We start from the raw sequence: 19148 nt of genomic DNA, 5'->3' as shown, positions 1-19148 counted from the left end.
AGCTGGAATCAGAGAGGCCCGGAGCTTTCTACTGAATCTGATTCAAACTCCCTGAATTTCCAGGCAAAATCCAGGGAGTTCTCAGTTATATGCAGATCTGCTGGGGGGGGGGGGGAATGTATTTTCCCAGTAAATCTGGTAATATCTGCATTTCCTGTCCAGTTCAAATCAGTCTAAAATCATTCCAGTTCAAATTTAAATTGCTCACATGTCCTTAAATGTCATGTTTCAATTGTTAGCTTTCAGAAATCTGAGTATAAGTTATTTAAAAACGAGTCTCAAATTGCAAGGCAAGATAAAAGAGCATGTTTTATGAGCGATCTCTGGAAAGGACAAGGAGACAATAAGAAGAGAGGACCAGGAAGGGAGGGAGAACAGGTTGGGCTTGGCACATCACTATTTTTTAATGAAAGAGCTGCAATTACTAAATGCGTGGTGAACATTGCTCCCTATTGAGCTAGACTACACATATTACTCAAATATTCAGGGATCTTATGCTAGGACAAACTTTTTTTTTTTTTTTTTTTTATTTCCACCAATTTCCTAGACTTATGGCTGCTATTGACACTAGCGTTATCTGACCATGCCCCTATTTCCATAGTCTTGGCATTTACACCACATAGAATGTCTGCCTTTCAATGGAGATTGCAGCCAGCATTGTATTATGATAAAGAATTTGCTACTTATTTGAAATCTAAATGGGAAGATTACGTGGCATTAAATGACACTGATGATGTACAGAACGATGTGTTCTGGAATGCTGGTAAAGCTGTGATACGTGGGCAGATCATAGTGTATACGGCTCATGAGAATATGTTTAGAGGCAAGGAAATCTTATCCTTACAAATTAAATTATGCTTACTAAAGAAAAAAAAGACATGTTCAGTCTCTAACCCCTAGTCTCTGTGACGAGAAAGTAGACCAAGATAGTGACCAAGTCTCCGAATCATTTGCTATACCAGAGGGAGGTACAGCATATCCTGCATTATAATACCCAGTTATTTCACCAGGGCAATAAAACAGACAAACGTTTGGTTAGGCTGGTGAAAAATATTACGCCCAAACATTTTATCACTCAATTACGTGATACTGAAGGAGAAGTGCACACTCTTCCATACTAAAATTACGGCAATCATGCTAAATTTCTACCAAATGCTTTATTCCAGAAAACCGGCTAAGGTGGAAGCTAGAGATCATTTCTTTGAAGGTTTAGAGTTACCTCAAGTTTCAGAACATTAACAGTGGCTAGCTGCTTCCATTTCCCACTCTGAAATAGTTTGCTATTAATAATCTGCTCTTGGCTAAAGCCCTGGACACCTTGACGGCTTAGGAGAGGAATTTTATAAATTATTTAAGGATACAGCGGTTACTTCCCTCCATAAATTATACCAGACTTGTGTTACTAAAGGTGGGTGGTACTCCGACATGAATCGTGCCCTCATTACGGTTTTTCCAAAACTGGAAAAAAATTTACAGCTTGCTGGGTCATAATCGCCCGATTCCTTTAATGTGGATATCAAAACCTTGGCCTCTATTATAGCTGCCAGGTTTAGCTGTGTGGCTCCAGCTCTTATAGCTTTAGATCAAACTGGTTTTGTTAAAAATAGGAATGGTGTTACTAATATTCATAAGCTGCTTGAAGCTTTGTAGTCTGGGGATGAACATAATCCAAATGGGCTCATAACCAGTTTGGACGCTGAGAAAGCCTTTGAAAATGTACAATGGGCGTATATGTTTTGGTTGTTACGGAAATATGGCTTCCCAGAGCATTATATCAAATGGATAGAATTGCTTTACTGAAACCCGACTGCTTGTATTATCAATGGGGAAGTGTCAACTCCTTTTACTTTGAAATGTGGTACGAGGCAAAGGTTACCCCTTTCAGCCCTCTATCCCAATCTCATTCTATCATGTTCCACCAGTCTCTCCCACATCTCCTTCCGGTCCTCCATTCATAACCATCTCTTCCTCCTCCCAGGACTTGCTCCCTCCACCCATCTGACAGGGGCTTTTAGAGCAGCAGCAGTAGTAGTAGATGCACCTCTAACAGTGCTTGCTGTCCACCTGGCCCTCTTCACTTCTCTCCCAGCAGATTACAAAACAAAGCCACACACTTGTTCAAATGCAGCAGGGATGGGAAAAAAGTAAAGCAGCATTAGCTGAGAGCTGCCTCTGCACCTGTGTCCCCTGAGGCTATACATCCTCACTTACAGAAGTTCATGTTACAAGCGCGTGAATCTTTGCAGGGAGAGGAGGGCGGGCGAAGGGCCCTGCTGCTGAGACACAATGCAGCTCCCGCTCACACTCTCTCTGCCCTGTCAGCTATCCCATTCTGCTTGCTGTTCTGCTTCTGTGCTACTCCTTCCACTGTAAAAAACCAGCGGAGAACCATGGAAGAAAAAGGGGAAGGGCAGACTGTCTAGAAATCTCCTGGAAAATGTGGAAAAACCTGGGCTCTCGGGTAACATTTTCCTTTGCTTATTCCGCTGGTATGCTAGACAGTCAATTACATAAGAACATAAGAAATTGCCATGCTGGGTCAGACCAAGGGTCCATCAAGCCCCGCATCCTGTTTCCAACAGAAGCCAAACCAGGCCACAAGAACCTGGTAATTACCCAAACACTAAGAAGATTCCATGCTACTGATGAGTCAACTGGAAAGAGAAGACATTGAACTTATGTTATTCCGCAGTACCCATTCCTCAGACTAGGACTACATGTTATATCTATTGCCATGAATGCTCCTATGAAAATGAAAATAGGTGGAGAACCCGTTTTATCATGAACCTAAAAATTATATAAATCGCAAATGTAGGACCCCCATTAGGATCCCTAAGATATGGCATTGTTGAAAGGCTATGCATTTAGATACAGGCAATGCCATATCAACCCCATGTGAGGCTGCTACAATGGTCATTTCTCGTGTCCATTTACATCAGAGACCTCTACAGGAGTTGAGGATTTGTTTGTTGAAAGTCTAAGGGAGAGGAATGGTTTTTCAGTTTTTTCCTGGAGAAGTCTTTAGCCCAATTCTGTGGGACATGGATTTGTGGAGATTTACGAGACTTTGGTTGATTTAACCTTAAGAGGTCAGAGAACACTATTTTGGATCTTCAGTTTGAAAGGACATTTTTCCACCTTTCCTCTCCTTTTGTTTGAAAACTGATTTCCCATGATTCACCCAGCCCAAGCGTCTGTACCCACAAGGCCAAAATATTTGAGAAATTTGGGATACTCATCCAATATCCAAAGGAAGCAGGAGAGAAAAAAAAGGCACCTACAAGGTGCTTATTCAGAGCATATACCAGAGAGTCAAGGAGGTACCTATCTTGTACAAAAGAGGGATGGAAGTAAAGGATCCCACCAGAGCTACAGAGTTACTCAGGTACAGTTTACAATCAAGTGATTATTGTAATCATTTGCTTTTAGGATTTCTAAAAAGCTCTTTAAAGATGCATCCAAATGCTTCAAAATACAGCTGCTTGTCTACTAACATGGACAAAAAGATTTGACCATGTTGCGCCCATATCATACACTTTATGCTGGCTCCCTATTCAATATTGGATCCAGTATAAAGTCCTTATGTTAATTCACAGGACACTCAAATAAAAATCAGTTTGCTTGGCATGTCATTACACTTCTATGTCCTGCAGTGTGCCCTGAGGTCTGCACATAAAGGGTGAATCGAGGTACCATCCACTCGCAAAGCCCATCTAACCAAGGTCAGAGAAAGAGCAATACCTAAATTATGGAATATGATGCCTAGGAGTTTAACAGTTTGTACTGATTTCAAAGTATTTAAGAAGGAATTAAATCCTGGCTTTTTAACACAGCATTTTCAGAGTCAATAATGGAATCTAAGCACAACAATCGAGGAAGGGAAGAAAGCCTAAATGGATGCCACCTTTGGTTTACGTGAGGTGTTAACTGTGTATTGTTTATGCTTCTTTTGTTATTGAGTGGATACGACGTATGTTACTGTGTGCGCGTACTTAAAATGAGAAACCGTTTTGATCTAATTTGGATATGAATATATATAAATAATCTGTAAATAAAATATAAGTTCCACAGAGTACTGATAACACCTAAATTCCAGTTGGAAGCCTCAACTCAGAAAGGAAAAAGGGGTACACAGTAACCTCGTTACTGATTCAAGTATTTCTGGATTGTGGATTTATCAAAGGAAAATTAATTTTGCGTCAGATCTATTTTAACACACAAGTGCTACCTAAAGACTAAGTTTTAATGCCCAGGAAGTGTCCCTCTGGTTCTCATACATACATTTGGGGATCGACATCCTTAATGCCTTTGACCCTGGAGGATATCCCAACCCATCTTCCCAAAAGAATGCAGTGAACAGGGCTTGAAGAGAATAGATGGTGACTTATACCAGATATCTTTTGTGGCAGACCCCGTGAATATAAAAATATTCCTCAAGTTTGGGATTACACAAACTATCTTCCCCTATGTCCAAAGATTGCCTGCTATAGGAAGACAAGACTCCCTCCCTTTTTTATTTTTTAAACTAAACTGTATACATAAGAAAATGTCACACCAACCACTCAAAGCAGGCCTTAGAAAGTGAACAGGCCTGACCTGTTGGCCTAGTGGCAGTGTTAAGCACCTCCACACAGACCTGGCTTTCCTTCCCTAATCGGCAGGAGCTGGGAATGCTGCGGGGGAAACGTTCACAGTCCTTGAGCGATGGGGAATGCCAATCACTGCCCATCCCTACTAGCTACCTGAGATTTAGGGTATATGCGCACTGGGTTCCAAAGGGTGCTGGTATGGGGCCGCCTGAGGAGTATAGCGGGAAGGTGATGAAGGAATAAAAATGGGGCATACACCTCAGGTAGCTGTGAAAGAAGCTGCATAGGGATACAGCCTTAGGTGGGGGCTGGTTCCGCTTGAGCTGGAAGCCCAAAGGAACAGGAGGAAGCTGCAGGAGAAAAATAAGTAAAAAAAAAAATGTAAACAAGAAGCTGGTAGAAACAGTAGCAGGATTTTGATAAATACAGTCTCAAATTAATGAATATCTATAAGAAAAATATCAAAATAGGAAAGGTTTTAGGTAACACTATTTTAACTGGTGGTTGTTCAATTATGAGAAGTTTCTACTGAATGAATATCTATACTGCCTTCAGGCTTAAATTCAGAGTATCAGTATTTCAAGCTAAGATGTTAAGAACAGTGTGCAAAGGTGATTTGTATCTTGTTCATTTGATACTTCATTCTAATCACATGCAGTATATGAAAGATCTAAGGACGTACCTTCAGGGCTGAAGCACTGGAGAAGGTCAGGCGCTCCATTCACATTAGGAGTTGATCCACCATGCAGAGGAAGCTATGGAGATAAGCAGAAGATAATTATGCCAGGAAATAAACTCAGTAACTCTTCTTTCCCTTGGAATGCACATTTTCTTCCTTGCTGTTATTTATCCCAGGCCATACCCACATTCTTCTAGGGAAGGGGTAGGCGAACAGGTCTGGCTTTCAGGATATCCACAATGAACATGCATGGGAGAGATTTTCATACAACAGAAGCAATGTGTGCAAATGTATCTCGTGCATAATAATTGTGGAAATCCTGAAAACCAGACCTATTTGTTTACCTCAAGGATCTCAGTTGCCTATCCCTGCTCTATGGTTTCAACAATTACACATATGCAGGATAGCAAAAGAACAGTGGGTATGCTAGAGGACAGAGCTATGAACCTGGAGACCATAATGGTCCGTCAAGCCCAGTATATTATTTCCAACAATGGCCAATCCAAGTCACAAGTATCTAGCAGGATCCCAAGGGGTAGATAGACTCTATGCTTCTTATCCCAGTGGATATCTGCAACTCCATCTTAATGGTTTTTGGACTTTTCCTTCAGGAACTTGTCCAAACCATTTTTAAATGCAGCTACACTAATAGCTTTCACCACACCCTCTGGCAACCAATTCCAGAGCTTCTGTGTTGAGTAAAAAAATATTTGTTCTTATTAGTTTTTTGTTTTTTTTTTTAAATATATTTCTTGATTTTCACATTTCTTATTAGTTTTAAATGTATCATCTACTAACTTCATTGTGTGTTCCCTAGTCTTTGAACTTTTTGAAAGAGTAAACTGATTAACATTTACTCATTCCATTCCACTCATTTTATAAACCTTTATCATATCTCTCCTCAGCCATCTCTTCTCCAAGCCTTTCCTCATAGGGGAATCATTCCATCCCTTTATCAATTTGGTCACCCTTCTCTGTACCTTTTCTAATTCTGCTATATCTTTTTTGAGATGTGGTAACCAGAACTGCACATTTTACTTTCAGAAATTAGCGCCTACCCAAAGGTAGGCGTTATTTCTGCCGGCACCGGGAAAGTGTACAGAAAAGCTTTTCTGTACACCCTCTGACTTAATATCATGGCGATATTAAGTTGGAGGTCCCAAAAGTAAAAAAAATAATTTAAAATAAAAAAAAAATAAAAAATTTAAAAATTGGCCCATGGCTCGCGGGTTGAAAACTGGACGTTCAATTTTGCTGGCGTCCGGTTTCCGAACCTGTGGCAGTCAGCGGACTCGAGAACCAATGCTGGCAAAATTGAGCGTCGGCTGTCAAACTCGCTGACAACCGCCGCTGTTGTCAAAAAAGAGGCACTAGGGACGCGCTAGTGTCCATAGCGCCTCTGTTTACCGCAGGCCCTCATTTAAATACTGAATCGTGTGCACAGGAGAGCGGGTGCTCCCGCGACTTTTACTGAATTGGCCTGTTAGTGAGGCAAGACTTCCTTTGGTTAAATCCATGTTGGCTTTGCCCCATTAAACTATGCCTATCTTCAGCAATTTTGTTCTTTATGATAATTTGTACCATTTTGCCTGGCATTTACATCTGTAGTTTCTTGGATCACCCCTTGATCCCTTTTTAAAAACAGGTGTTACATTGCAACCCTCCAGTCTTCAGATACCATAGACAACGTTAATGATAGTTTACAAATTTCCAATAGCAGATCCGCAATTTCATTTCTCAGTTCTTTCAGCACTCTGGGGTGTATGCCATCTGGTTTAGGTGATTTGCTACTCTTTAGTTTGTCAATTTGCCCTAGTACATCTTCAAGGCTCACAGATTTGTTTCATTTCCATTGAATATAATTTCTGGTATGGGCGTCTCTTTTACATATTCCTCAGTGAATACTGAAGCAAAGAATTTATTTAGTCTCTCTGCTATAGCCCTGTCATCCCTAAGTGCCCCTTTTACTCCTTGATCATCTAATGATCCAACTGACTCCCTCATAGGCTTTTTACCTAAAAAAAAAAAGTATATTATAAAGTTTTTGCTTCCACTGCAAGCTTCTTTGCAAATTCTCTTTGCTTCTAACTTGCCAGTGTTTATATACTGTTTCTTGTTTTCTTCATTTGGATCCCTTTTCCATTTATTGATTTTTCTCTCTTTTTTTTTTTTTTTTTATTATAACCTCTCTCACCTTTTAACCATGCAGGTAGTCATTTACACTTTTTTCCACCTTTTCTAATGCATGGAATAACAGCAATCAGATACAATAACTGAGGGTTAGCAGTTTATTAACAACTGCTAGAGAGCAAAATGGCAATAAAGTTGAAATATATTATATTACCAAGATGCAATGATTAGATGTATCCTTATATTGTTGTTTAGTTTACTATGACTATGCTGATGTATTTTTAATTTTGTTGTAAACTGTGATTGCATACAGAGTGACAAGTATATATATCTAAATAATCTGGTCTGAGCTTCCAAGATCGTATTTTTACACAATGTCCATGCCTGATCTAAACTCTTAACCTTTGCAGTTGCTCCTTTCATTTTTTTTTCCTAACCATTTTCCTCATTTTATCATAGTCACCTTTTTGAAAGTTAAATGCTGTCACGGTAGATTTCTTTAGTGCCCTCCCTCCAGTTAAGTCACATTTGATAATGTTGTGATCACTATTGCCAAGTGGCTCCAACACTGTTACCTCTCACACCATATCATGTGTTCCACTAAGGACTAGGTCTAAAATAGTTTTCCCTCTTGTTATTTGTACCAGCAGCTCCAGTCATTTATTTCATCTAGGAACTTTACCTCTCTAGCATGTCCTAATGTGACATTCACTCAGTCAATACTGGGATAATTGAAATCACTCATTAACATGCTGGTGATTTTGTGAGCTTCCCTAATTTCTTTTAGCATTTCATTGTTAGTTCAATCTGCTCAGGTGGATAGTAATACATCCCCTACTGCTATTTTATTCCCCTTTTTACCTGGAATTTATATCCAAAAGATTCAACATTGCATTTTGCTTCTTGCACAGACCTTTTATCCTGTTTGACTCAATGCCCTCTTTCACATATAATGCCTCTCCTCCACCAATCTGATCCATCCTATCATTTCGTTATAATTTGTATCCTATAAGTATCCCATTGGTTATCTTCCTTCGGCCAAGTCTCTGAAGTGCTAATTATATATCTATCTCTTCATCCAGTGTGCTATACACTAACTCTCCCATCTTAATTTTTAGACTTCTAGCATTTGTATACAGAGATTTCAAAGTATGTTTTTTGTTTGTATTAACAACCTGCTCATCAGTTGACAAGGATAATTCAGAATCTTTGTGCTCTTTATTTGAAGACACCTAGTCCACTTTGGCATTTATTGCAACCTCTCTACTGGGATGCCCTAACTTCCCTGTTCTCTTAGTATCCTTCAAAGATAGATCATTCTCAACCATGCTCTTCTGAGCGATTGTCTGCTTTTCCCCATCTAGTTTAAAAGCTGCACTCTCTCCTTTTTAAAGGTTAGTGCCAGCAGCCTGGTTCTGCTCTGGTTAAATATTGAGTCCATCCTGTAAAAAAGCCACCTCCCCCCTTCCCCAAAATGATGCCTAGTTCCTAACAAACCCAAACCCTCTTCCCTGCACCATTGTCTCCATCCTTGTATTGAAACTCTGGAACTCTGCCTGCCTCTGGGGTCCTGCACATGAAATGGGGAGCATTTCTGAGAGGTTCTAGATTTCAACATTCTACCTACAATCTTAAATCTGGCTTCCAGAACCTCCCTCCTGCACTTTCCTATATCATTGGTACCTATATGTACCAAGACAGCCAGCTCCTCCCTAACACTATCTAAAATTCTAACTACGTGATGCATGAGGTCCACCACCTTTGCACCAGGCAGGCATGTTACCAAGCGATCCTCACATCCACCAGCTACCCAGCTATCAAACTTCCTAATAACTGAATCACCAACCATAACAGCCGTGGCTAAAGCTTCCCTCTTGGACACATGGCCCTTGAGACCTATTCTCGGTGCAAGAGGATACTACATCACCTTGAGGGCAACTTCTAGCTACAGGATTGCTTCCTGCCTTATCAAGGTAATGGTCTCCTTCCAGGTGATCTTTCTCCTCCACGGCAGCACAGAAGCTGCCAGACTGGAGGTGGGACTTCTCTACTATGTCCCTGAATATTCCCTCTATATACCTCTGTTTCCCTTAGCTCTTCTAGATCTGCCACTCTAGCCTCCAGATACTGGATTTGTTCTGAGGTGTAGGAGCACTTTGTACCTAGTGGTGGAGAGAGCAATTGGCCCAGTTTCAACTGCCCTCCCCACCAATCACTGCATGACCTTGACCAAATCTTGAGTAGTTCTATAAAGGGAAGGCTAACCTGGTAGAGTAGGTTGAGAGAAGGAAAGAAAAAAAATACTATCAGAAGTTGTAATATTGACCGTGCCATAGGTTCACAATGTTGCTGGTGGCTTTCCTTTTAAATTTATAATCCCACCCATACCAGATGCAAAAGGTCTCTAAGGAACCAAGGCGGGTCTTTCTGGAGCTTTTTCTCAAGTAGATAAAGTGGTTGATCTGCTCTATCGTAACATCTGAACAACCAGATTTCTAAAGACGACAACTTTTTGAAAAGTCCTTACAGATTTAAGTTGCAAGCTAACCAAGGCTCCGTGCTTCCTGTATGCCAAACTAGAGCTAGAATTATTGGAGCATGTTTAGATATTTTAACAGTATCTTTGAATATCTTAAATCTGTTTAGAATTTGGTATGGTTCATATTCCCACACATTCCATTCCAAATTCTTATATACACTCTTATTGACAGGAATGTGCATTCAGTAGATTCTGTTTCAAATTGAGTGCATATTAGAGGGAAACAAAAATTCCCAAATACAAAAATGTAAAATAAAATTAATGGGGAAAGTTTAAACGAATACCAAAAATGTATACTTTCCGGCTGCACATCCCTTACTAAATGAGGCGGCCAGGTTTTCCTACAGCATCTCTCAATTACATAAAAGTGTTACTTTGACTTAATTCTCCTACTCTCTAGGAGATTATTCGAACTCTTATTTCTGCTCAGTTTTTAGGGTAATCGAGAAGTCAGGTAATTGCTTGCTTTGTAAGTTTACAGTATTTTGTTGAGAAGAAACTAGTTTTACTAGCTCTTCAAGGGAGTCTGCAGCTGGGCTTCATAAAAACGCAGTCCCTCATCCTTTATACGGACAACTGATCCCCAATTAATGGCATTAACTTCAGGTGTGCCTGCTCAGGTACACCAAAAATACCAAGGACCATACTGCCTAACATTAGCAGAGCCAGTACTAGCTTTTTTTGCTGCCCTGCATGAATAATTACTGTGCTCCCCCTCCCCCGTTTCAGGATCACCGAAAAAACACCCAACTCCCTTCAGTGATACAAACTTTAAAAACTGACTCCATCCCCTCCCTCCCAAACTCATGGCTGGTGCAAGGCTATTAGGTGCCCCAGGTGAACCTTATAGCCTTGCACAACACCCCCTGCCCCATTCCACACACAGAGTTAAGCATTTATATTTTACATGAAAAATATCAAAATACAGAATTCTGAGGTAAAAATATCACTTGCATTATATTTACATGCACTGCTGTGATGCCAACCAGAAATCCCTGCGAAAAAGACACTTGGAACCCGTATGGTATTAGGCCTATTGTGATGTGTGTTGGGTGTGGACTTGACTCTGAAAGCCTGAATACACTAATACACTTTCTATTAGGAAAATGCCTCACCTCAGTCACACATGCAGAACATAAACCAATCCTCACCAAATACAGAACAGAGCAACCATAAAGTAGAAATACAAATGCACGGACAAAAACTGAACTGGAAACCGCAAGAAGCCAGACACTATGCAGTGCAACAATGAGAAAACAGAACCATCACCATTCCTCAAACAAACAGTAAAATCAAGAAATAAAATAAATACATAATCATAATACTAAAAACATACTAACAATATTTCAAAAAAAGCTGATGAATAAAAGATCAAATTAAAAACATTCAAGTTTTTTTTTTAATGTCCTATACACTAATAAAATATTTCTAAACAGCAGACACATCTAACATCTGAAAAATAAAACCAAAAAGGGTTTCAAAAATTCATGTTCTCCAAACCTGGGAACTTTGATTTCTAAAAACCCACAGGCGTCTCCAGCTTTTCTTTGGTTGGGATCTACCAGCAGTGCCAGGCCCTCATCTTTATTTCAGCTGCTGGCGGGTTGGAATCCACCTACAGCACCCATTCACACACAGCTCCTATTCAAACATGCACACACTGAAAGCAGACCCCCCTCTCTCTTTTACCAGCAACTGAGCCTCTCTCGTTTCTCTGCTGTCACTGTCACTGCTGCCGCATGGCTACTGGGGAGGTGCCAATCGCTGCTACTGGCACTGAAGCCCATTCTACTGCCTCCTCTGTACAGGCCCTGTAGTATTAAAAATTTGTGGGGCTTCCAGTTCCTCCATGTCAATCTCACACATCGCAAGATCAGCAAAAAGAATGTGCTACTCTTGCACATTCCCAAAGATAACATGCCTAGCACTAAAAATTCAAAAAAATGATTTTTTTTTTTTAAACCTTTGCTATCTGATCTTTGTTTTCTAATTGGTTGGTCACAGGCTTTTTTTTTTTTTTATCCCCACCTTCCCTTTCTTGGTCTTTTGCCAATTCCTTTTACAAGGTCTTTTTTCCCTGTTTCTTCTCTATCCATCTTCTCTTCTTCCCTCAATCAAATACACAATATCTTCCAACACACTCTCATACACACACACACACACACAATCTTCCAACACACTCTCATACACACACACACAATCTTCCAACACACTCTCATACACACACACACACAATCTTCCAACACACTCTCATACACACACACACACTCTACAGGGCCTCAGCCTCTCTCACCCCTCTCTCTCTCTTTGCAGGTTGCCGCGGGAAGGGCTCCGTGGCGGCCCTGATTTTCTTGGGCCACCATGAGGTGGGATCCACAGCAGCTCTGCTACAAAAGCTACTTCTCTGATGCTCCTCTTTCCTTCCTACCTTCACAGCTCTGGCAACTTTTTTTTTCTGGGGCCACACAGGAAGGAAGGAAAAGAAACACCTGGACATGACTTTCTTTGGGCTGTGGTGGGATGAGCTCCCACCACAGCCCTTCCAAATCTTCCTGCTGTGCGTGACCAGCACACAGCATAAAAGTAACATACCCCCCCAGTCCCATCCCCCACCCGCTCGATATGAAACTGCTTCCTGAATTGAGTCCACCCGTGGCAGAAAAAGCAAAACATTCTTCCACCGCCTGTGGATTGGGTCCACCGGCAGCAATAAGGGCCTATCCCTGCTCCCGACGCCACCCTGTACATGGTTTGCACACCCGGTGGGGCTCTGGGCCTGAACGTGAGGGATGACAGGAATAGTCCACTGCAGAGTCTGTAGATTTGAAGTATTCAGACAAATTTTGAGGAAGCTTTGAGAATGCCTCATCTGTGCTCAGTGAAGTAGCCAACTAGGGTTCAAATCCAGTTAATATGCATTATGACCTTAGGCAAATTACTTCACCCTCCACTGCCTCAGGTACAAACCTAGGGGGTCATTTACTAAGCCACAATATTTTATCATGGGAGGGGACCAATCTCCCAGGAGAAATGCACAACAAAACTATATGGCGAAACAGGGCCTACATGCATGCACCTTGGCCAGTGCCACCATTGCGTTAAAGGACGAGAGGCCGAAAATGCACCCCTCCAAAAATGCAGAAATGTCCCCGGGGCCTTAGCAGACACCCTGCCTACCCCGGGCCTGCCTGCTGAGGCGAACTCACAATAAAAAAAAAAAATAGAATGTAAAACCATGCGGCTACATCTCACCCCCTACCCAATCCCCTTTCCTGGAAATATTCCTGCCCCAAAGACCCCCTCCCCCCTGGAGCCCCCTTCCAAAAAAAACAAGTCCCTGGTGTTTAGGATAGTCCCCGTCCCCTGCCTCAAAATAATTCCCAGGTGGTTTAGGGCTCCACCCCCTAAAATGAAGAATTGGTGGTAAAGTGGGTTCCCAGAACATCCCCTAGCTCTAGGCCCGGTCAACACCATTTTCCAAAATAGCACCGACCGGCCTTTGCCCCTACTACTGGGGCTCCTTATAACAGATTCTTCAACTCCATGGGTGCACAGGAAAGAGATCAGGAATTGCAGGCTCCAATGGCTAATAAAATCAGCTGGTCCCAGTCAAAGACAGGCTCAGACTGTGAAACATGAATCACATCACCAGCCTCGGGCAATTAACCGCCGTGTCTACTGTTTTTTCTCTGTCCTCTGGCAGATAACTAGTGCAAGCAGGCAGCACAATATTTGCAAGCTGTAATTGCCTGTACTTGTTGGCACTGGGGCTAAAGTGCAATTTGAGGTCCCTGACTCCTCTCCTTCCCTCTTTTGCCTGTGCTCAAATTGGGACTGCAGCTGAGAAGGGGGATGAACTAATTTTCCTTTGTATTTAGCTCTTTTTTTTACTATGTAGTATTTTGTTCAGTAGTGCTCATCACCAAACTGTTGGCAATAGAGCACCACCGAGTACGAACCGTGCTTGCAAGCTTTGACTTCTTCACAAGTAAACAATCATGGAAAATTCGAACATTATACACTATTTATTTATTTAAGGTTTTTATATACCGGCATTCATGAAATGATCACATCATGCTGGTTTACAAATAAACAGGGGTGCAATAAATACATCAAAAACAGAAATAACGTGTCGAAGAAAGCAGTTACAATTAACAAGGACTATTGAACTGGGATCAGAGGAAATGAAGATAGTTTAGCAGAGACTAAATTATATACAAGGAGAAGAGGTACAGCTGCTGTGTTGGATATGTTGATGGCGAGGTGCATTAATTTAAGTCTGGGAAAGCTTGCATAAACAGCCAAGTCTTGAGTCTTTTTCTAAAGGTTAGGAGGCAAGGCTCCTGTCTGAGATCGGGAGGGATGGAGTTCCATAACAGTGGGCCAGCTGTGGAGAGGCCTCAATCTCTTAAGGTACTGTGACTAGTGGTTTTAGTAGGGGGTACATGGAGGGATCCTCTGTATGCATCTCTGGTAGGTCTTGTGGAGTTGTGTAAGTGGAGAGGAAATTGTAGGTCAATTGTGGTGTATTGATGGATGATTTTGTATATTAAGGATATGGATTTGTAGATGATTCTGAAGTGAATTGGTAACCAATGAAGGTCTTTTAGAATTGGGGAAATATGGTCTCTTTTCCTGGTGTTTGTTAGTAAACAGGCTGCTGTGTTTTGTACCATTTGGAGCGGTTTGGTGTAGGAGGAAGGGAGACCAAGTAGGATAGCGTTACAGTAATCTAACTGAGAAAATAATTGCTTGGAGGATTGTTCTGAAATCTTGGGCGTGGAAGAGAGGTCTTATCCTTTTTAAAACTTGGAGTTTGTGGAAGCAGTCTTTGGTCGTTCTGTTGATGGAGGCTTTGAAGTTCAGCCTGTTGTCAATTATTACTCCTAAATCTCTCACTTGTGTGGTTGGTGGGTTGGTTGGATGAGAAGCGGTGAGATTGCTGTTCTCTGGAGATATGAGTAGTATTTCAGTCTTGGAGGAGTTTAGTACTAGATTTAGGCTATTGAGGACACGTTTGATTTCTTGGTGGCAGGATTCCCAGTAGTCGAGGGTTTTCGAGTATGAGCCTTTGATGGGGATCAGGATCTGGATATTGTCTGCGTAGAGAAAGTGTTTTAGGTTGAGGTAGGTGAGGAGTTGGCAAAGTGGTAGAAGGTAGATGTTAAAGAGTGTCGGGGATAGAGAGGAGCCTTGTGGGACTCCTACGGATGAGTCATGGCGTGAAGATTCTTTGTTCTGGATTTTGACCTTGTACTACCTACAGCCAGTGGTTGTACAAGTGGTTGACCTTGTACAACAAGTGGTTGTACAGTGGTTGACCTTGTACCACTACAGCCAGTGGTTTTAACATGGAGCAGAGGAGCATCCTATTGGTTACAGCAGCGAGCTGCCAAGCAGGGCAGCCAGGGTTCAAATCCTGCTGCTGCTCCTTGTGACCTTGGGCAAGTCACTTCACCCTCCGTTGCCTCACAGATTCAAGATTGCGAGCCCTACGGGGCCAGGGAAATACCTCCTGTATATGAACTTGCCTACAGAAAGCAGAATATAAATAAATAAAAACACTGAGCTCTGGAGCGATCCTCTCGTGTGGTATGGGGGCTACTTGGAGACTGTCTCTCCCCCTACCAGGAGAGTGAACCTACCACTCATATACTCTTTTCCCTTGCAGCGAATGGGAATTTGAACAGTTTTCTTCTATAGTGTTGCCCCCCCATCCTTCAGCATCTGGTTATCTAAATATCATCTGTGCAGAATGGAAGTACTGGAAAATTCTTTGTAAGGAAAGTTCACTTTTTACATTTTCCAAAAGCCAGATTACTATCCCCAATTTGAAATGCTTAAAAAATACCCTATAGATATTTTAGGTTATTTAGAGAATCAAATCCCTGTTTCAAAAATATTCTATTTGCCTAGGCAAAAATAAAAAGATCTAATGTGAAAGGCACGGTTTCAGCTGCTCCAGAACAGGGGACTCCTAATATTTCATCTTTTTCTGGAAGCCTCTGTTGACATAATACCTACCGGGGCTACTTTACTTGCTATGTTCAGCTTAGAAAAAGAGAGCGAGATTGCTGCATTCTATAAACATTGTACGAATAAGGGCCCTCTTTTTCTGTGGGAATAAAATACAGGTTTCCCCAGACGTACGTTGTGAAACGCAAATGAGAAGAAAGCGGTTTCTTTCTCTGAAACAGAAAGGGGGCGCTCTTGGGGGGGGTGTCATTTTTTCTTAAGTTCCCCTGTAAAAGTTTTACTTCTTTTCAGGGTAATGAATGTGTTTTATGACCCTCTTCATTTAGAAAAATATTTTAGATTAGGGTTAACTGCAGACCGAAGTATCAACATGTGAGTACTCAAATGTTAGAAAAAATTAGGATCTCCTCTTTATCTTTTATTTCTGTTTATTCGAATCTCTTTGGATTTCTCTCCCAAGTGAATGTAGACTTATTAGCTTGTTACTGAACGAGGGATTCTACAAGTACCATGTACATCTCCTTTTTCTTAAATTGTTTTGTGTTTAAATATGCAGAAACTTTAAATTAAAGATTAAATTATAAAAAAAAAAGACAAACGTTTATAAGAAGGCAGAGGTAAGCAAGTCATTAAATTCAGAGGTCTGATTGATCAAGTTTTTCTCTTACTTTAGAATGGGAGAATAACCTGAATGAATCAGGCCTGCCTAATATAAGTGGCTTTTCCTGCCTCCTTCAAATGACCCTTCGTCCTGTTCCTCGGAGGTCCATTCATCCCTCAGGATGCTACAGCAGATCCCATCAAAGACTGTGCAGGATTAACCCACCCTGGGGCCTGAAGACCTGCAGGTGCAGCATTTTCCCTTCCAATAATTAACACTGCGTCAGAGAAGAGGACGCAGGCGGCATAAATGAGAGACTGTTTTAAGTTCCATACGATGCTAACGAGAGAGCTCACGCTGCCAGTTGCAGCAGTTCTACCACGACAGCTTTGATCACCTTAAGCCACAAATTCACTCCAGGACATGGAAAAAAAAAAAAAAAAGTGCCATTACCTACATAAAGTGTGTGAACGGCAGCACGTGGCCAGATGTCGCTTTCTATCAATAATTTACATTGAAAAAAAAAAAAAAAAGGAAGCCTCATGAATATTTCCTTTTCTAGGTTTACAGCTTGCCGCTGCTCTCAAAAAGATGAAACGGCAGAGGCTTGTCATAAGTCCGGGAAGTCATAGAAAAAGGCTGAACTTAAAAGCTTAAGTTTGTATCTTTTGGTTCACAAACTAAAAGCAACATAGGAAAGTTTTCATGCAATTTAAAGAGGCCCAAAATAGTAAACAAAAAGAAAAATGCCAGAGTCACCAAAATAAACTCTCACAGGATTAGGGAAATATTTTCAGGATACGACAAACTCTTTGTCAATGCCTAACAATGCTCCATTAAAAATTATCTAAATAAGTGAACCCCTGTTTCCACCCCACTTCCCCCCCCCCCCCCCCAAATAAACATTAACCTGTGAGAGAAGTAGAGAAATGGAAGGCAAACACCTATACAGTTCAAGCCCATTTCGTCTGCTGCAGTACTACAGACTCGGTCCTATGGCTGTCCCCTCGTGTAGCACCACCCCCCCACCCCCATCTGGTTCAATGGTTGGCAGGAGGTGTCAGATTAAACCTCTAGACCCCCGAGGTGTTTACCAAAGATGCACTCGACACAAGGTATGGTGGTCCAAAATTTTAAAAAGTTATTAGCAAACAGTTTAAATAAAATAGTTGCAAGCGGTGCAGTCTGTCAAGAATTTATCCGCAGGCAGGCACTGAATTTAATCAAGGGGGTTACTGATCTTTGCTGTTTCACCCTCCTGAGGTCCGCTGGCTCCTTTTCTGTTTAAGGCTCCCTTGGATACCCCCCCCCCCCCCTCTTGGTACCCTGCTTCTCCAATGCTGGAATCTCCCCTCTTGGACTCCTTGAGAACATTAGATATGGAGCACCAGAGGGGCAGCTCTCCTCTTCTGTTCTTCCACACGTCCACTCACCTCTGAACAAGCACGTGATGTTCACTCCCACTGGTCCTGACGAGATGTTTTTTGTTCACCTTTCTCCCTCCCCCGCCAATATAAAAAGAGTGGTCCGGGGTGAAAGGTTTACTCCCTCCAAACAGGGGATGCTCTCCACTCCACTGCTGGATGCTGAAGGAACAGCTACTCATGCTAATGAATCAACCGCAGGGGGAACGCCCCCCCAATACTCACTTGAAGACTATGGAGCAACAGGAACAAAGGTGGGTTGTACCCTTTTCTCAAACTCCACACACTAAGTTGAGAGTCTTGTTTCCTCTTTCTTCTGACCAAGACATTTAGGCTTCTCTCGCAAATCCAGGATCGCCCCCATTCTGGCTACTCCTAGAGGGGGGTGCCATAGCAAGAGATTGTTTAGTCCACTCACTATTCTGTCTGCCAACCTCAATATGCACCCCCACCCGGGAGAAACACATACCTAGTGAAGGGACACTAAGCTTTCCAGTCACCAAGGATCTTCCAAGTTGAATACTAGTATTGTTTTTATGGGGGTGGGGTTTCCTCACCACCTCCCACTGTATAAAGTAGTGTGGAAGATAGATACTTTGTACAAGCTCTGATCAGCAAAAATAGAGGGAACTTGGACCACCATTTTTTGTTCTCTCTCAACATCAAAATATGATGGCGCAAAAAAAAACAAAAAAAACCCCACACCACTGACCATGCGGCCTATCTAGTCTACTCATGAACACTAACTATTCAATTTTATAATCCTTATCACTCCCTCCGAGATCCTCTAATTCTCCCATATTCAGATTCTATTGTGGTCTCCACCACCTCCACAGGGAGAGCTGTTTCCATGCATCTAACAACCTCTCTGCTAATCAACGCTTCATTGCATTACTTCTGAGATTTTCCCCTTTCACCCTCATTCCAAGGCCCCTCACCTACAGCCTCCTTTCCTTTGGGAGAGGACCCCCCTTCTCTTTGACAGTCCCTTAAATTCCTCCATCATCCTCGAGACCCTGGAAAATTTACCACTGAACCGAAGGAGAATCTACAGAAGAGCAGAGGATCCATGGGGAAGGTAGTATTTTCCTCCACAGATCTAGGTTTCTAGGCACTGCTAGCATTGTTGCATCCAACCCCCCCCAACCAATCTCACCCGGAAGGCCCGACCACTAGGAGTAGGTTGCCCAAGGTGGCCGCATCGCAGTTT

At 42.0% G+C, this 19148-nt stretch overlaps 1 protein-coding gene across 3 annotated transcripts in view; it reads right to left on the bottom strand.

Moving 5' to 3' along the window:
• DCLK2 (doublecortin like kinase 2) overlaps positions 1 to 19148 on the bottom strand; it is a 319571-nt gene that overhangs the window by 97639 nt on the left and 202784 nt on the right. For all 3 annotated transcript variants that reach the window (XR_003857315.1, XM_029605030.1, XM_029605114.1), the window contains one exon: positions 5272 to 5344. Coding sequence is in view for 2 of the 3 variants with exons in the window: in XM_029605030.1 (XP_029460890.1) it covers positions 5272 to 5344 (73 nt within the window). In the remaining variant the exon portion in view is untranslated. The remainder of the gene's footprint in view (positions 1 to 5271; positions 5345 to 19148) is intronic.

The sequence above is a fragment of the Rhinatrema bivittatum genome, chromosome 1 (genome assembly GCF_901001135.1).
Source record: "Rhinatrema bivittatum chromosome 1, aRhiBiv1.1, whole genome shotgun sequence".
Taxonomy (NCBI): domain Eukaryota; kingdom Metazoa; phylum Chordata; class Amphibia; order Gymnophiona; family Rhinatrematidae; genus Rhinatrema; species Rhinatrema bivittatum.
The sequence above is the reverse complement of the archived record's forward strand: the minus strand, read 5'-3'. Positions and strand labels throughout refer to the sequence as shown.